At 44.0% G+C, this 18,039-nt stretch overlaps 1 protein-coding gene across 4 annotated transcripts in view; it reads left to right on the top strand.

Annotated features, from left to right (window-relative positions):
* dennd3a (DENN/MADD domain containing 3a) overlaps positions 1 to 17,091 on the top strand; it is a 198,225-nt gene extending 181,134 nt beyond the window's left edge. For all 4 annotated transcript variants that reach the window (XM_072468310.1, XM_072468309.1, XM_072468312.1 and 1 more), the window contains 3 exons: positions 4,797 to 4,912; positions 8,539 to 8,676; positions 12,508 to 17,091. In XM_072468310.1, the coding sequence (XP_072324411.1) occupies positions 4,797 to 4,912; positions 8,539 to 8,676; positions 12,508 to 12,702 (449 nt within the window). In that variant the 3' untranslated portion in view covers positions 12,703 to 17,091. The remainder of the gene's footprint in view (positions 1 to 4,796; positions 4,913 to 8,538; positions 8,677 to 12,507) is intronic.
* Positions 17,092 to 18,039: the final 948 nt, after the last annotated feature.

Genomic DNA, 18,039 nt, shown 5'->3' with positions numbered 1-18,039 from the left:
TTAGAAAATAGGTCCAGACGCATGAACCTGAGGCTGGTGGGTCTATTCGAGGGAGTTGTGGGCGCAAGGCTGACCGAATATCTCGCTTCGAAGCTCTCCCAATTGTCGGACCCTCCTCGAGATGGAAAAGATATGGTAGAATTCCTGGATGAGTTGGAGTTTCCCAAGGCGGAGGAGGAGTTACGAGAGAACCTTGAAACTCCGCTAGAGTTGGATGAGATCAAGCAGGTGATGAAACTGATGCAGTCGGGAAAGGCACTAGGACCTGATGGGTTCCCGGTGGAATTTTATAAAAATTCAGAGATCTATTAGCCCCTCTATTGTTAGGGATGTTTATGGACTCCTTGGAGAAAGATGCTTTGCCACAGCCGCTGAGGCAGGCTTCGATTTCCCTGCTCTTGAAAAAAACAAGGACCCGTTAGACTGTGGGCCATATCATCCAATCTCCCTATTAAATATAGACTCAAAGCTATTAGCTAAGGTGCTGGCATTAAGACTGGAACCTTGTCTGTCAGAGGTGATGGGTTAAGACCAAATGGGTTTTATTAAGTGGCAGAGGTTGACAGCGAACGTGAGACGACTGTTAAATATGGTGCTTAATCCGGGGGAGGATCGGGTCCCGGAGTTCATAATCTCACTCAATGCTTGACGCAGTGAAGGCGTTTGACTGGTTTGAGTGGTATTTTCTGTCTGCGGTTTAGAAAGATTTGAGTCGGATGCGGCTGTTATATGCAGCCCCATTTGCCAGTGTTTGCGCCAACAAAGTGACCTCCGACTCCTTTCGTCTTTACCGGGGTACCAGGCAGGGATATCCGTTGTCACCGTTGCTATTTGCACTTGCAATAGAGCCACTAGCCATTCTGGCTAGCTGGAAGTCATTTTCGGTATTTGGGTGTCCAGATAGCAAAGGACTGGGGAAAACTCCAGAGGTTGAATCATACGAATCTGGTGTCAAAGGCCAAAGCGGACTTGCAAAGATGGGACAGTCTACCATTATCCCTAGCGGGCCGAGTGCAATCGGTTAAAATTAACATCTTACCGCAATTTTTATTCTTATTCCAATACCTTCCGATATTCTTACCCAAGATTTTTTTCAGAGAGATTGACCGTCTGGTGCCTGGATTTATTTGGGCGGGTAAGAGCCCAAGAATCAGGGGGATGTTGCACCAGAGGAAGAGACAATTAGGGGGCTTGGCCTTGCCAAGCTTTCAATACTAATATTGGGCAGCTAATTCTGAAAACGTACTAGAGTGGTTAGGAGATTCGGATGAGTTTTGGGTTCAGGTGGAATCAGAGTCTGTGAAGGGAGTAAGCATAAAGGCGCTGCTATCAGCTCCATTACTGGTGGTACCGAAGAAATATTTGTTTAAATTGTAGGCAGGTTAAAAATTTGGAAGCAACGCTGCCATCATTTTAACTTGAGGACCGTCTCTTGACTGACCCCTATCTGTGCAAATCAGTTATTTGAACCTTCTAGGTCGGATGTGAAATTTAAGGAATGGAAGGATAAAGGTTTAGAAAAAGTGGGAGACTTATTTTTAAAAGGTCGGTTCACTAGTTATGGGGAACTGAAAGAAAAATATGGGCTCACAGATGCTGATGGGTTCAGGTACCTCCAGCTGGGTAGAAAACTACTTTTCAGCCTTTCCGATGAAACAGCCTTCTACCTTTCTTGAGAGGATCTTATCCTGCTCTGGTTCGGAGGTGGCCAGCACATGGGGTATATACCAGCAGATGATGGGGGAGGAGACGGGCTCTGTTGAGGGTATGAAGGCAAAGTGGACAGAGGAGCTGGGTCCGCTCTTGGAGGAGGAGATTTGGCGTGAGGCGTTGACGAGGGTGAACTCGACCTCGACTTGTGCTAGGTGGAGCCTCATCCAGCTAAAAGTGGTGCTAGTCAATTTTTTGAAGAGGTAGATGATAGATGTGGTCGGTGACTGGGGGCCCGGTACACCATGCACACATGTTCTGGTTGTGCTCAAAGCTGGTGGACTTCTGGAGGTCCTTTTTTGAGACTATGTCGCCGATCCTGAACATTGGGTTGGAGCCTTGCTCATTGGTGGCGATTTCTAGGGTTTCAGTTGTGCCGGAACTCCGGACGGGGCGGAGCAGCCGCCTGGCCTTTGCCTCACTGGTGGCAAGGAGGCGGATCCTCATAGGTTGGAAGTCGATTACAGCGACTCAACGTGGCTGGGTGACCTGATGGAGTTTTTACATCTCGGGAAGGTTAAATTTACCGTGAGAGGGTCAGTGAAAGGGTTTTACCGCAGATGGCGGCCGTTTATATTGTAGTTTAAGGGGCTGCTCACCGTCAGCTATGCGGGGGGGGGGGGGTCACGACTTAGTCACTACTTTTTACTTTTGTAAGGGAGGAGGCGGTGGGGGAGGGGATTCTTACTATTTAATTATTATTCTGTGTTTTTATAGGTTTTGTACTAAAATTGTCAAATAGTTTTAATAAAAATATTTCCAAAACAAAAAGAACAGATAGCTCCCCCCCCCCACCTTTTGGCCAGCACAGTCATGGTGGGCTGAATGGCCTCTTTCTGCACTGTAGCTTTTCTATGGTTCTATAGTTGAGATAGCATGGACACGATGGGCTGAATGGCCTCTTTCTGCACTGTAACTTTTCTATGGTTCTACAGTTAGGACAGCACAGACTCGATGGGCTGAATGGCTTCTTTCTGCACTGTAACTTTTCCATGGTTCTACAGTTAGGACAGCACAGACTCGATGGGCTGAATGGCCTCTTTCTGCACTAACTTTTGCATGGTTCTATAGTTACGGTACAGAAGGAGACCATTCAGCCCATCGTGTCTGCACCATGAATGAGTATTATGATTTAATGCCTTTGCCTTTTCCCTGTAACCCTATACGTAGTTTCTATTCAAATAATTATCTAATGTCGTCTTGAATGTCACAATTGAAACTGCCTCCATCACACTTCCAGGCAGTGCATTCCAGACCAAACCACTCATGTGAAAAGGTTTTTTCATATTGCATTTCTTCTTTTGCAAATCAGTTTGAATCAGTACATGCTTCTTGGTGCTCTTCGCCTTCCCCTCTCCAAGGAGAATAGTCTCAACCGCTCCAATCTATCCTCATAACTGAAGATTCTCGTCCCTGGAACCATTCTTATAAATCTCTTTTGCACTCTCTCCAACTCATTCACATCCTTTTGATAGTGTGACGCCTAGAACTGTACACAGTAATCAGTTGAGGTATATGTCTTCAATTTCAGCATAACCTCCTTTGCACTTGTACGCTATACTATTAATAAAGCCTAAGATAGTGTATGCCATTGAAGGTAGCAAGGCATGTCGAGAGAGCAGTTAATAAAGCTTATAGAATTTTTGGATTTATTAACATGGGCATTGAATACAAGAGTAAGGAGGTCATGTTGAACTTGTATCAGATGCTAGTTAGGCCTCATATGGAGTACTGCATCCACTTATTGGGCAAGGATATGAAGGCATTGGAAAAAGCATTGAGGAAATTCACAAGAATGATTCCACTGTTGAAGAACTGTAGCTTTGAGGATAAATTTGACGTTAGGACTGTTTTCCTTGGAGACTTGATAGAAAAATTTAGGATCCTGAGGGGTATGGTTAGGGTAAATAGTGAGAAACTGTTCCCACTCGAGGGCACCAAGGGGTCGAGGGCTCAGTTTCAAAATAATTGGCAAAAGGAGTAAAGATGAAGACTAAAATATTTTTCACCCAGAGGATAGTGAGAGTCTGGAACGAAATTCCTGAGAGGGAGTTGGAGGAAGGTTTGATCAAAGTATTCAATTGGAAATTTGATTGATATCTGAAAATAAACATTGTGCAAGGTTATGGGAATACGGTAGGGGAGTGGGACTAGGTAGAATGCTCTTTCAGCGAGCCAGGATAGACTCGATAGACCAAATGGCCTCCTGCACTATTAAGATACTGTGAATCACAGCCTTCTGCCAATGCAAATAAATTTCTGTCAATCTATTCCGTCCCTCATGTTTTTCAACACATCTGTCAAATCCCCTCTCAGACTTCACTTTCTAGAGGCAACCAGTCTCAGCCTCTCCGATCTATCAACATAACTGAAGTCCTTCAACTCTGGAATCATTCTTGCAAATCTTTTCTGCACCCACTCTAATGTCTTCACATCCCTCCAAAGGTGCAATGCCCAAAGTTGGACATAATGTCGTGGTTGAGGCCAAATTAGTGTTCTATTAATGTTGATCATAACTTCCCAACTTTGAACACCATTGTTTAAAAAAAACTATTTACCACTGCTCTCTTTTTCTCGTCACTTAGCTAACTTTGTATTCATGCTATCATTATCCCTTTTACTCCAAGTGCTTAGAAATTGCATGCAAACCTGTAATGTGGCACCTTATCTAATCACTAGTATAATAATTATAATCTTCATTAGTATCACAAGTAGGCTTAAATTAACACTGCAATCAAGTTACTGTGAAAAGCTCCTAGTCGCCACATTCCGGCACCTGTTCGGGTACACTGAGGGAGAATTCAGAATGTCCAATACACCTAACAAACATGTCTTTTGGGATTTGTGGGAGGAAGCCAGTGCACCTGAAGGAAACCCACGCAGACACAGGGAGAATGTGTAAACTCCACACAGAGTGTGAGCCAAGCTGGGAATCGAACCGCCAACCCTGGAGCTGTGAAGCAACAATGCTAACCACTGCTATTGGAAGCCCCACATATAATACACAAACAAAATTGTCGTCATCAACCCTCTCAGCTATCTCCCCAAAAAAGTTAATCGAGTTAAATGTTTGTCTGTGGCATTAGGTGTAGGAGATGCACTGCTGGAAGTGAAAAAAAATGGACAACTATTGCGAAAGGTGACACTGGAAAATCCAAAAGGAAGCCACGCCTATTTTAGCTGTTTCCTTATTTTCCCTGAGGTAAGTTTAAACTGCGAAACAATATATTTCTAATTAGCTTCTTCTGGTTGAGTATTGTTATTTATTTTAGTTTTCATAAAATGAAACCCCAGTTCTACTGATCTAGATATAAAATAATTAATTCTCCTTTTAGAAATGATTCCACAATGCAAAGAAAACGTTTGCTTCTGTATGGTAAACAGAATCCTCTTGAGTAAAAAGTAATCAAGGATTTCACCTCCATTTGTAGACATATTTAACACATTATTTTTCAGTTGAGTAACTTGCAAGCTCAGTGTGTGTATTGTTGGGAAATGAAATGTTTCATACTTCTGCTCATGTGTGTCCCGATGATTTTCTTCATTGGGATGGTGATAGTTCTTATTTGTTTTGGAGACAAATGTTAAGGATTGCAGAAAAATGTACACGTGTCTATTGTGTAATTGACCATTTTACTTCATTCCTGTATCATTTACAAATGGATTTGTTAACCAGAGACTTTTTCCTTTTAGCAACTCCGTACTTTGAACCTTTTTCCAGCTCTGCATTTCATTTTCAGTGTGTACGTAAAAGAACATGAAAAGATTATACCAACTGGCTCTGTTGTGCTCTGTTTTCTATCCTTTAACCAGCTTCCTATCCACAGTGCCACTTATCTTTAATACTTTATTCTCATTGAAAGCTTCCTATACAAAATCAAATATGTTTTCAAACTTTGTGGCCACAGCATCCACTTTTTAAAAAAATGCATCTTTATTTTCCTGCCAAAAGTTAAATCCAAGGACTGAAGGCAACATTTTTTCCCTTTATTCTTTCATGGGATGTGGATGTTTCTGGCAAGGCCAGCACTTGTTGCTTATCCCTAATTGCCCTTGAACTGAATGGCTTGCTTGGTATTGCAGAGGGCACTTAAGGACCAAACTTATTACAGTGGATTTGGAGTCACATGTAGACCACACAACGGTCTTGCAGGTGGATATTAGTGCGAGTATTTACAAGTGGGATCATGGCTGTGGAGAGGGAGCAGAAGGTTTGAAAAAAATCTCTGAAAAAGCCTAAAATATTGTCGGGCTTGCTGGGATTGGCTGCCCAGGCTGGGGCATGGAACTGAAGTGCCAAGCCCGTGGATTCTGGGTGTCCCTCTCGAGATCCGGGTGGCCTGGCTCAGACGTCATTGCTGCAGTATCTATTTTAATTGCACCCCTCTGGTGCTACTTACAGGCTCCTGTCTGCTCACAACACTGAGCGCTTCCTGTATCCTTTGAATGTTCAGAGAGCCTCTGGTCACCCAGGCCATCCCTCTGGACACCCTCATACACCAGCTGTTTCATTAAGAGGATGGGTGCAGCCAAGCTCAATCGGGTCAACCAGGCGTTGACACTCCTCCGAAGCGCTTCCCCACTGCAGTGGAAACTGTATCAACAGAGCTCGCCTCAACCAATGGACACCTGCACCGTGGCCTTTGGCGCCCTCCCTGGTTCTCTGCCCCTCTCAGGGCAGAATCTTCGCCAGTGATCCCCACTCTATAGGATCACGAGCTGTCTCCTCCTGGTGCGGCTGGCAGCACTGACTGTTTCTGCCATCACCTCCCAGATGCTGTTCAGGAGGGCAGGCTTGAGTCTGTGGCCCACCCTGAAGAAGAGGCTGTCCTTGCTCTGTTCACTGGCGTGGAGCTGTGGGTCCACCTTGGACTCCTGAACCTGGGATGCAGGTCTTTTCTGTGCCATCTTTGTGTTTGCAGTGAGTCTGAAATGGAGCGCTTCAGTTCTGTAAGGCTCTTAGTGCTAATTCCAGCCCCAGAGATTTCAACACCTGCTGAATCAGAATTGCTCTGACCTCCAGTGACCTCCTCAGGCTGTCCCAACGGCATGTGCATGCCGTTTTTGAGGGGGCTGAGCATCAAAAAACAGCTCCGCCCCCAATTCCAGAGTAAAAACAGATTCTCTGGCCAATTGCCGAATGTGATTTTAGCAGCAGCAATCAGAGAATCCCGTGCTTAGTCTCCCAAACAGAGAATTCCGGCTAAGATAAAGAAGGCAGATTTTCTTCCCTGAAGTGAACTGGTTGGTTTTTGCAGCAATAGATGATGGTTACTATGCTTATCATTGCTGAGACTAGTTTCATATTGCAGATTTATTAATTGAATTCAAATTCCATAGTTGTCATTGTGGCATTTGAATCAATGTTCCTGGAGTATCTGCCTGCGGCCCTGGATTACTATGACATTACCTATACAACCATCTCCCCACAACTGATTTAAACATCTATCTGACCCACATCAACTAATTATCATACCCCTCTCTTCTGTCAAAACAATCCATACGCCATGAGCATCCTGGAGAACAAAGTAAAATACCAGTGATGCTCCCTTTCATTTGAAGACCATTGTTATTGCCCCTTTCTCAAACCCCTAACTTTTGTTCCTCTATGTTAGCAAACCACAGTCCTTCTCCAAAGTCCATAAATGTTTTGCTGCCTCTCAGATTTGTACCCATCTTTCCTGAATGATGCATCTTGGTATATTTCATTACATTAAAGATCGTATACAAATGCAAGTTGTCATTGGGGAAATTCAAGCAGGGAGTTTAAGAATCAGCTTTCCAACCTGCCATTTCCAGCCTGAAATGGCCCGAACCCAAGTAACAACTGAGATCCTTGGTGACTTTGACCATGTGCCGTATCTATTCCAATTCTCCTTGACCTCTGCAGTCTTTAATGTGGTTGACAACACTATCCTCCTCCAAGGCCTTTCTCTATTGTCCAGCTCTCTAAAATTGACCTCACTTGGCTCCACCTTAGCAATTTGGTCATAGCTGCTGCACCTCCAGCAATGGCCTCCACGCCATTATTTAAGTCCCTTAAAGATCAATCCTCAGCTTGTTCCACTTCTTTATCTGCATTCTGTCCCTTGGTGACATTATCCATGTGAATACAGTTAACATTTCCATAATAATACTTAGCCATAAATCATCTGTCTTAACCCGTCTGATTCCTATTGTTGGCAAACTGGCTGTTTTGGATGAATTGTAATTTTCTCCAGCTATACTTTGGAAAGAACCCATTGCTCATTCCCTATCAGAAGCTTAATACTCTTGCTCCCAATTCCACCCTCGTCTTTCCACCTTGATGAAAGTTCACAGATCTGAAATATTCTATTTTCTTTCTCCATAGCTGCTGCCAAACCTGCTGAGTGTTTCCACCATTTTCTGTTTCCATTTCAGATTTCCAGCATTCCCGGAATTTAGGTTTTGTGTTTGTAGTACAGATTCTAGTTGAATAAAATATGCAGTGTTCAATTAAAATTCAAGAAAATAAATGGATAAAATGGTCAATGTTGTAAAAGAAGCCTTTTATGTTTAGATGTGTAAATGTGGCAATGTTGTAAGCATTTAATTGAAGAAAATGCGCACGTGTTTGCAGCAGCCAGATTTTGGGACATGTGCAATATTCTATGGACTAATTAGCTCGTTGGAGATGGTGTTTCAGTATGTATACAAATGCATCCCATTTTTTGGATTACTGGGCTAGTAGTAGTAGAAGATGTTGTCTTGACCTTGTGTTTTATGAGACTGATATTTTTAAGTTCCACAAGCCAGGACTGACTATCCTAAGTATTTTAATATTTTCTTTATATATCCTCGCATTAGAAAAATCAACTGGTGGCAACATGCGGTGACAAAGGAGAAGTTTGTATTTGGGATATGAAGGATTTATCAAAGCCCTTGCAAAAGATTCAGCTCCAGGACTGCCGAAGTATCAGTTGCATGATACTTGTGAAAAATCAGGTAATATGGTAACTTCAGCTTCAAGTTTGTTAAATGTGTTGGAAATGTATGGTGCACAGCAGTATTATTTCTCAGTAACACAGTGAGACCAAGATATTTCAGCTCACTTTCGTCGATACTACCTCGGTGACTCATAACCAGAGCCACTGTTGTCAGCCATAAATACCCCATCTTTCCTTGGCTGTAACAAACTAGAACTGACATGTGGTGGCTGGCCAGGGCTTCCTCAGATACTTGGATACTTGACCACCATTAGTAAGAGCTAGCCATAGATTTGGTACTAATAGTCCACTGTTGTGTCTAAAACCTCAGATACTTTCGACCAGCTTACTTACTCAAATGTTTGCCTAGTTGTCTTTAATAACGAGGAGAACAAACCACAAACACGAGTTCAAATTCAACAATATTTAACATAATTAACGTGTAAATTACCCACAAAATATACTAGAGGTACCCAAGATCAGTGTGTACTACCCGCAAAGTAAGCTATGGATTCAATCACTGCATTCCTCCGTGATCTCACCTTTACCTATCTCTACAATCAAAGAGGTTTGATTCCCGACTTGGGTCACTGTCTGTGCAGAGTCTGCACGTTTTCCCTGTGTCTCCGGGTGCTCCGGTTTCCTCCCACATGTTCCGAAAGACATGCTGTTAGGTGAATTGGACATTCTGAATTCTCCCTCTGTGTACCCGAACAGGCGCCAGAATGTGGCGACTAGGGGCTTTTCACTTATTATTATTCTAGCGATTAGATAAGGTGTCACATTACAGGTTTGCTTGCAATTTCTAAGCACTTGGAATAAAAGGGATAATGACAGCATGGATACAAAGTTAGCTAAGTGACGAGAAAAAGAGAGCAGTGGTAAATAGTTTTTTTTAAACAATGGTGTTCAAAGTTGTGAAAATAAAGATTATTATCATTATAAGAGCAGGTCAGAAGCTGGGAATTCTGTGGCGACTAACTCAGCTCTTCACTCCACCTACAAGGCAAAAGGCAGGAGTGTGTTGGAATACTCTGCAATTGCCTGGATGAGTGCAGCTCCAACAACACTCTGAGCTCAACCTCAACCAGGACAAAACAATCCACTTGATCGGCACTCCCTCTGCCGAAACATTCACAGCCTCCGCCAATGATTTATCATGACAGCAGGGTTTACCATATACAAGATGTCGTACAGCAAAGCCCCTTCAACATCACCTTCCAAACACGCAACGTCTATCGTCTAGAAGGTTGAGGGCAGTGGTTGCATGGAAACTCCACCACCTTTTAGTTCCCCTCTAAGTCATCATTCTGACTTGGAACTTTGTTGCAGTTCCTTCAGTGTTGCTGCATAAAAATTCTGGAGCTCTTTTCCTAACAGCACTGTAGGTGTATCTAATGGACTGCAGCATTTCAAGAAGGAGGCTCACCAGCACCTTCTCGAAGGCATTTAGTGGTGGACAACGAATTTTGACCATTGATGTCCACATCCCAAGAAAAAAAACATTACTTCTAGCCCCTGAACATTCTCTGGGCACTGTCCCTCTGTGTGTATGAAAGTTGACATACTGGTTCCATTTGCCAGTTTACCTTTTACCAGCTGACAGGCATCTTCCAGCATTAAATTGGGCCTTGCGGAAGTCAACTATCACTGGGATACTGAAAGATTTCTACCATTCGGTTACCAGCAGCATTCTGTGATTACTGGAACTCGGTAGAAATTTAAGTTAAAACTTTTCAGGTGCCAATAAGAATTGTTTTATTTGTCTTCTATTGATTACAATTTGAAAGTAATTTAAAAGGCAATTCGTAGACAATTTGAAGCTTTTAAAAGAATCACAGATATTATCTTCTTGCTGAGGCAAACAGCTCAACAATAACTTTTAAAAGTCAAAGTCTGAAAATGAAATATGAAGAAGAGAGAGAGAGCTAATCTTCAGCTTCAAACCAACAAAACAAAAACTAACAAACTAAAAAAACTCAAACTCAAAACCTCGAAAGCACACAAAATGGCGGGCCGAAACTTCTTCAGTTATACCCTTTCATATCTGTCTTAAGTCACCTAATCACACCCCAGTATAATCCTAATTGGTTTGGGTTCGACTCAAACACATTTGATTTGACGGCAAGCCGTCCATCTTCAATATGTAACGTTACTTCTAATTGTTGCGTATCTGCATACTTGTGTATGTTAAGGAATGCGATATTCTGCTTTATCTTTAACAGCAAAAATCTGGTTTTATGCTGGCTTGGCTATTGTAACAATGGAGACTTCATGTAATCTCTGCATGCAATGCTGGACAATGATTTGCAAAATGTCGAGAAAGTTGGAATCAAATATATATTTGATTCAATGTTTTATAAACTGTCCATTAAAATGTTTCAGCCTTATAAGTTACGGAATGTGGTTCACGCTGTAATCACTAATGGCCCGAAAAGAGAAAAATAGAGCTTTTAAGTTACTGGACTCTTGTCACCTCGTTGCCATGGAATTCAGCCCTTGTCCTTGAGTTAAAAGTGTTTGTTTTATCAGACTTCGGTGTTACTTTAAAACTATGTAAAATGAATTTGCAGAATATGTGTCTCTTCAATCCTTAATTTAAAACTGGGGCTTAATATTTATGCTTAAACAGCTATCTTTTACCTATATTAGTTGTATTAGAAAGACCTGGCTTCTACGGATACCAGGGGCGAAATTCTCCGGAAACGGCGCGATGTCCGCCGACTGGCGCCCAAAACGGCGCAAATCAGACGGGCATCGCGCCGCCCCAAAGGTGCAGAATGCTCCGCATCTTTGGGGGCCGAGCCCCAACCTTGAGGGGCCAGGTCGGCGCCGGACGAATTTCCGCCCCGCCAGCTGGCGGAAAAGGCATTTGGTGCCCCGCCAGCTGGCGCGGAAATGACATCTCCGGGCGGCGCATGCGCTGGAGCGTCAGCGGCCGCTGACAGCTTCCCACGCATGCGCAGTGGAGGGAGTCTCTTCTGCCTCCGTCATGGTGGAGACCGTGGCGGAGGCGGAAGGGAAAGAGTGCCCCCACGGCACAGGCCAGCCCGCGGATTGGTGGGCCCCGATCGCGGGCCAGGCTACGGTGGGGGCACCCCCCGGGGCCAGATCGCCCCGCGCCCCCCCAGGACCCCGGAGCCCACCCGCGCCGCCTTGTCCCGCCGGTAAGGCAGGTGGTTTAATTTACGCCGGCGGGACAGGCATTTTAGCGGCGGGACTTCGGCCCATCCGGGCCGGAGAATCGCGCGGGGGGGCCCGCCAACCTGCGCGGCGCGATTCCCGCCCCCGCCGAATCTCGGGTGCCGGAGACTTCGGCAACCGGCGGGGGCGGGATTCACGCCAACCCCCGGCGATTCTCCGACCCGGCGGGGGGTCGGAGAATTTCGCCCCAGGTGTTTACCCCAGTCCATTAATGTTTTTCCCCATTGTTTGGAGGGGAATATGTTTAACCGTATTAGATTCCACGGACTTGTGTTTAAGTAGATTACTTTTTTCCAGTGTCAAGTGGAAAGATAGTTGTAGGATGAGGTATTGCACAATACTGCTTATTATGGTGACATCAACAAATTAATTCTAATATTGAACGGTGTAAAATTACAATTTTAAAAATTAATTCATGGAATGTGGGCATTGTGGGAAAGGCCAGCATTTGTTACCCATCCTTTATTGCCCTTGAATTGAGTGACTTACTGGGCCATTTCAGAGTCAACCACATTCTTTAACAGAATACACTGTTTAAATATTGCTACTGACTTTCTGTTGCAACAGGTGTGTACTTAATATGTTGGCTATATTCAAAAGAATGCAGGTGGCTAATTCCAGTGTATATTTTTAAAATTCCTTTTAGCTCTGGATTGGAGGCAAAGGATCGGACAAAGTCAGAGGGAAAATCTATGTGGTAGACACATTCAAGTACTGTGTGGAAAAGGAACTGGTGGCTCATATAGACATGGTTCGAGCATTGTGCTGTACCGAAGACAGATATGTTCTCAGTGGTGCTGGCAGGGAAGATGGGAAAATAGCCATCTGGAAAGTAGAATAGTTGATTTTCTTTGCATACATTTTACCCCAGTCATGCTACAGTGTTGAACTTTGTTCATCTAAGAGATACATTGGTTACATACAATGTCCTGCACTTTGGTGTAGCTGTTAAATATTGGGCCGTAACCTCCTGGCTCCCCAGGATTGGATTTGGAGGGTACCCCAAAGATGCGCTGGGGAATACCTCTTGGAAGTTCCCACATAAAGATTTACCCGGAAATTGTCCAAAAATGCTAACTTCCTCCTGGACAATTGCACTGGGCTGGAAACCATCTGACAAAGTCATTTAAATCTCCAACTTCAGATGGATCAGCCAGTTTAACCGCCTAGTTAGCCTGAAAGAGTTAGAAGGAAAAAAACACTTCAGAGTAACTATTTTAAACACCCAGACCAAGCCCCGCAAGAACACCCTCCACCCTCCCCACAAACACACACACACACACAACCAAGTACCTCACCCTTCTGGCATCACGGTGGCGCAGTGGTTAGCATTGCTGCCTCACGGCGCCCAGGTCCCAGGTTCGATCCCGGCTCTGGGTCACTGTCCGTGTGGAGTTTGCACATTCCCCCGTGTTTGCGTGGGTTTCACCCCCACAACCCAAAGATGTGCAGGGTAGCTGGATTGGCCACGCTAAATTGCCCCTTAATTGGAAAAAATTATTGGGTACACAAATTTTTTTGTAAAAAAGTACCTCGCCCCTTACGGTATTCCTTGACACACTTGGGCCCAACCCTGCACCAGCCCGAACGACCCCCGCCTGCACACCCATTCACACCTGACTCCTCCCCCCTCACTCCCAACCCTACATCCCACTCACTCACATACCGTAGAAACTTACCTTCTCCCTTTCAGAGGGATCTTTAAACTCACCTGCTTTATGTCAGCTAGTGCAGTAAAAACAGGGTGGAGGCGGGGGATGGTGGCCTCCTTCGCTATGCTCCTTTTGCAATTCGCTGCTGGAGTCCGCCACTGAATGTTTTTGTTTGAGAAACATTGGTCAAACCTATCTGTACAAGAATTACTTATTGCTTCTAACAGTAACGCCTACTTGTTCTGCTTCATTTAAAAATACAGAGAGTGGCAAAACATTTGAAAGGAACATTGCACTTTAATTTCATGCAATTGATACCTGTTGAAGTTAAATAGTGCAGATAAACACAGATTTAAACTTGTGCTCTCGAGCCTATACACCCTTGAAATGTTTTTTGTTTCCGTTGTGCAATTACTGATAACTTATTTGCTACTTTATCAGATGATCTATTCCTCAAATTACACATGTCCATACTTACCTTTGCACATATCAGATTATCCAAAGCAATAATACCACATTGCCACATATGATAGCAACATCAAGAGAAGCAGCGTTATCTGTTCCTGTCTGCACAGATGCTGCCTGATCGACTTTGAGTATCACCAGCATTTTCTGTATTTATTTCGGATTTTCGATATCTGCGGTATTTTGCTTGTAACATTTCTGCATTCTGTTTGCAGTTTATTATTGAATCGCATTATTTTTTTTCTGCATTTAAAGTTGCTAAATTGCAAAATACTATGATAGGGCGATTGCATTGGGGTCACCCTTCAACTATATTTTAAAATAAAGTGGAGAATAACCCAAGGAAAGATTTAAAATGAAGTTGATTTAACATAAAAGAAAACTTGGCCGTGGTTAATGGATGGAATATGATCAATATATTTTGATTGAGCTGCTATATGTATTTTGTTTTAAAGTTTATGCTCTGTAAAATTTAATTTAGGGAACTGGATGTATGGTCTGTCTGTTCAATCACTGTGCATAGGAAATATCAGACCCCCAATACTTTTTGCAAGTAATATGAAAGCTGTAAAATCAATGTCTAACAGCTTGTGAAATTTGGAATCTTGACCTTTGCGGGTGGCTAAAGCTCGTGATTTTACATTACTGTCGATAGCGTATGCTTAAATAGCCTTCATCTATTTATAGAGTTATGTGAATTTTAAAGTGCTTTGTCAGTTACTAATTTATCATAGAATTTACAGTGCAGAAGGAGGCCAATCGGCCCATCGAGTCTACACCGGCACCCGAAAGAGCACCCTACCAAAACCCACACCTCCACCCTATCCCCGTAACCCAACAACCCCACCTAACCTTTGGACACTATGGGGCAAATTAGCGTGACCAATCCACCTAACCTGAACATCTTTGGACTGTGGGAGGAAACCGGAGCACCCAAAGGAAACGTACGCAGACACTGGGAGAGCATACAGACTCCGACACAAACGGTGATCCAAGCTGGGAATCAAACACGGGTCCCTGGCGCTGTGAAGCAACAGTGCCAACCACTGTGCTACCATGCCGCCCATGTTTTAAATAATCTGTAAGATAAGAAAATAATGCAGTTCACTGCCTTATGTCCATTCTGTAAGTTTACTGCATATAGGATGTTAATTGCAGAGCAATATTAAATCATTGGGCCAAATCTTCTGAAGAGTGGCGATCACTATCAGGCTTCCACTCCGCTGCCATTTTCAGACATGGCTCTGGAGCTCCACAATTCTGGCCTGGACATCCGAACTCAGCCTCTTCAGAAATGCAGAGCCTGTTCTTGGAGCCCATCTTCATAGGGCAGCTAAGCCACACACCCTATTTACAGCACTAGCTGCTGTATACCAATACAGCGAAAAGCTTTGGGATATTTAAACATCTTTTCACTGTGTTAACGACTGAGAAAGTGAGGTAAGTGAGTAGAGTGGCAGTGTTTGGGGGCTGGGGGATAGAGTTTAGAAGGTGAGTGGGATCATTAACAGGGATTTAGATTAGATTTTTCTTCCCTGTCTAACATTCCCTGAGTAGCTAACCAGGTAAGTGAGTCAGAACACACCAAAGTCTCTGACTCTAACACCGAGCTGGAGACGTTATTGAGATTCCAGATGCAGAGGAGTTGCCCATTGGAAGTTGAAATTTCCTGTGAATTCCTGGTATTGAGACTTCCAAGGGGTCTCCCAGTGCATTTTCTTATTACATCTGGGGTGCGATTCTCCGAAATGGAGACAAAGTCCCGACGCTGGAGTGAAAACCGGAGTGTTTCACTCCGGCGTCGGAGCCTGCTCCCAGCCCCCTATTCTCCAGCCCCCGGGGGGCTAGGAGCGGCGTGCTGGGCCTTGGCGCCGCGTAAAAAGCGGCGCCGCATCAACGACGCGGCTGGCGTCGCGTAAATGCCATCACCCGCGCATGCGCGGTTGCTGTCCTCCCCAAGGCCACCCCGCAAGAAGATGGCAGATGGATCTTGCGGGGCGGTGGAGGAAAGGAGGTCCTCCTTTAGAGAGGCCGGCCCGCCGATCGGTGGGCACCAATCGCGGGCCAGACCCCATCGGAGGCCCCGCCCCCCCGGTGCAAGAACCCCCCCCCCCCCCCCCCGCACAGGTGTCCCCCCCAGCGTTCCCGCGCAGTTCCCACCGGCGCGACTATGTGTGGCCGGCGCCGGCGGGAACCTGTCGTGTTGGGGCGGCCGCTCGGCCCATCCGGGCCGGAGAATCGCCGCCCGCCTTTTGCAAACGGCGAGCGGCGATTCTCCGAGCAGCCAGGTGTGATTCTCGCGCTGCTGGTTTTGAGGGTGGGGGGAGAATCGCGTGCGGGTGTCGGGGCGGCGTGTTGGGACTCGCGCGGCGCCCCGGCGATCCTCCCACCCGGTGTGGGGGGGAGAATTCCGCCCCTGATCTCTGACTATCTGGAGAGTGCAAGGTCTGGGACATTAAGTTTCCATCACAAAAGTAAGAATGGCTTATCTACCTCAGCCTTCCTTAGAAGAACCTGCTTTGAGGTATGCAGTGAATGAGCAGTACAGTATGTTGTAGCAAAATTGATTATGAAGTATTTTTTATTACTGTGGCAATCACTATGTGTATTACAATGACCAAAGTTTTAATTTTCCAATAATTTAGTTAATAAAAATAAATGTAATGATAGGATTAGTCAGGTCATGAAGGAAACTATCCATACAACAGCTTGTCCATTGAGTAATTGTTCCTTTTTCTTTGATGTGATTACTGAAAATTAACTCTTACTAATTACTGATTATCATTTTAGATAGTTAAGCCATGGGATGGATGTTTAAAAAATTAAATTTTACAAATGGCCTTTTAAAGCAAGCAGTATTTCCTGGGTGTGATCAAACCCAAAAGAAGACTGTGTTCAGTGGAGTGTATAAAATATGTTTTCCTTTCGGAGAAGTTAACTTGAAATTGTTATTGTATGTATGCAAATTCTAATCTTTGTACACTTTTGTCTTTGAAAAATTGACATCCACAATGCAGCGCAAAAAGCAATATTTTTCATTTACTTTTATATAGTTGTTATTTCTGAAATGTTGCATAATATCAATAAATGCTATTTTTTTTTAATGTGCAAAATTCTATCTTTTTTAATACCTTCCCTTCAGAAGAGAATGTTTGAATATGTATTTCTGATGTAATAGCAATGACATTTTTGTAGAAGTGGGATGAAAATGGGGAAGAGCGAGATGTTCCCGATTAATGCTAGAGGGCAGGAAAGCAGGTTAGGGGAGTTGCCATTCCGGTGGTGGGGGAGGTTGGGGGCTGGTTATTTTTGTTCATGTGGATGTTTGTGTGACATTATGGGAAATGTTCAGAATACAAAGGGTTAATGTCATATCATACTTAACTACTAGATGGAGCGAGATGCAGAACTATATAAAGCACTGACTCAGACTTCTGGGAGAAGACTGGAGAGCAGAGGAGCAGCGAAAGAGATCAGAGCATAGTTATAGATAGTGTAGAGGCTAGTGTTAGTAGTGTGTAGATTACTAGATTACTGTTTATTTAGGTGTAATTGGTTGAGCTTTAATAAGTAGTGTAAATAAAAGTTAGCTTTGTTAATGAACTTAGCTTCCGTGGTCTTTGTGAACACTACAACATCCACCCTGATAACAGAATCACAAACAACACCACATGGTACCAGGAGTGTGTTCCTAAAAGTAAACAGTGAGTTTAGAAAGTTAGTTTAGCTTCTTGGAAAAAATAAGAACAGTCAAGCCTCTACACAGATCTCTGAGACAGTACCAAGCTAATGATCGTAAGATGGAAGGTCTGAAAAAGCCAGAACGTTTCAGGACGAACGGTAAACTAAGTTTAAACTGGAAAAATTTCAAACAGCAATTTGAATTTTAAAAAAATCTTCCTCCGCGTTAGAATCAGCTCCTGATCATCGAAATATCACGCTCCTCCTCAATTTGGCTGGACTGCAGGCATTAGAATTATTTAATTCCTTTGAATTCACAGACAGAGGGGATCAGAAAAAATTTGAAGGGGCATAGACAAATTTGATGTTCATTGCAAAGC

Source organism: Scyliorhinus torazame, chromosome 11 (genome assembly GCF_047496885.1).
Source record: "Scyliorhinus torazame isolate Kashiwa2021f chromosome 11, sScyTor2.1, whole genome shotgun sequence".
NCBI lineage: Eukaryota > Metazoa > Chordata > Chondrichthyes > Carcharhiniformes > Scyliorhinidae > Scyliorhinus > Scyliorhinus torazame.
Note: the sequence above shows the minus strand (reverse complement) of the source record. Positions and strands in the feature narration are given on the sequence as shown.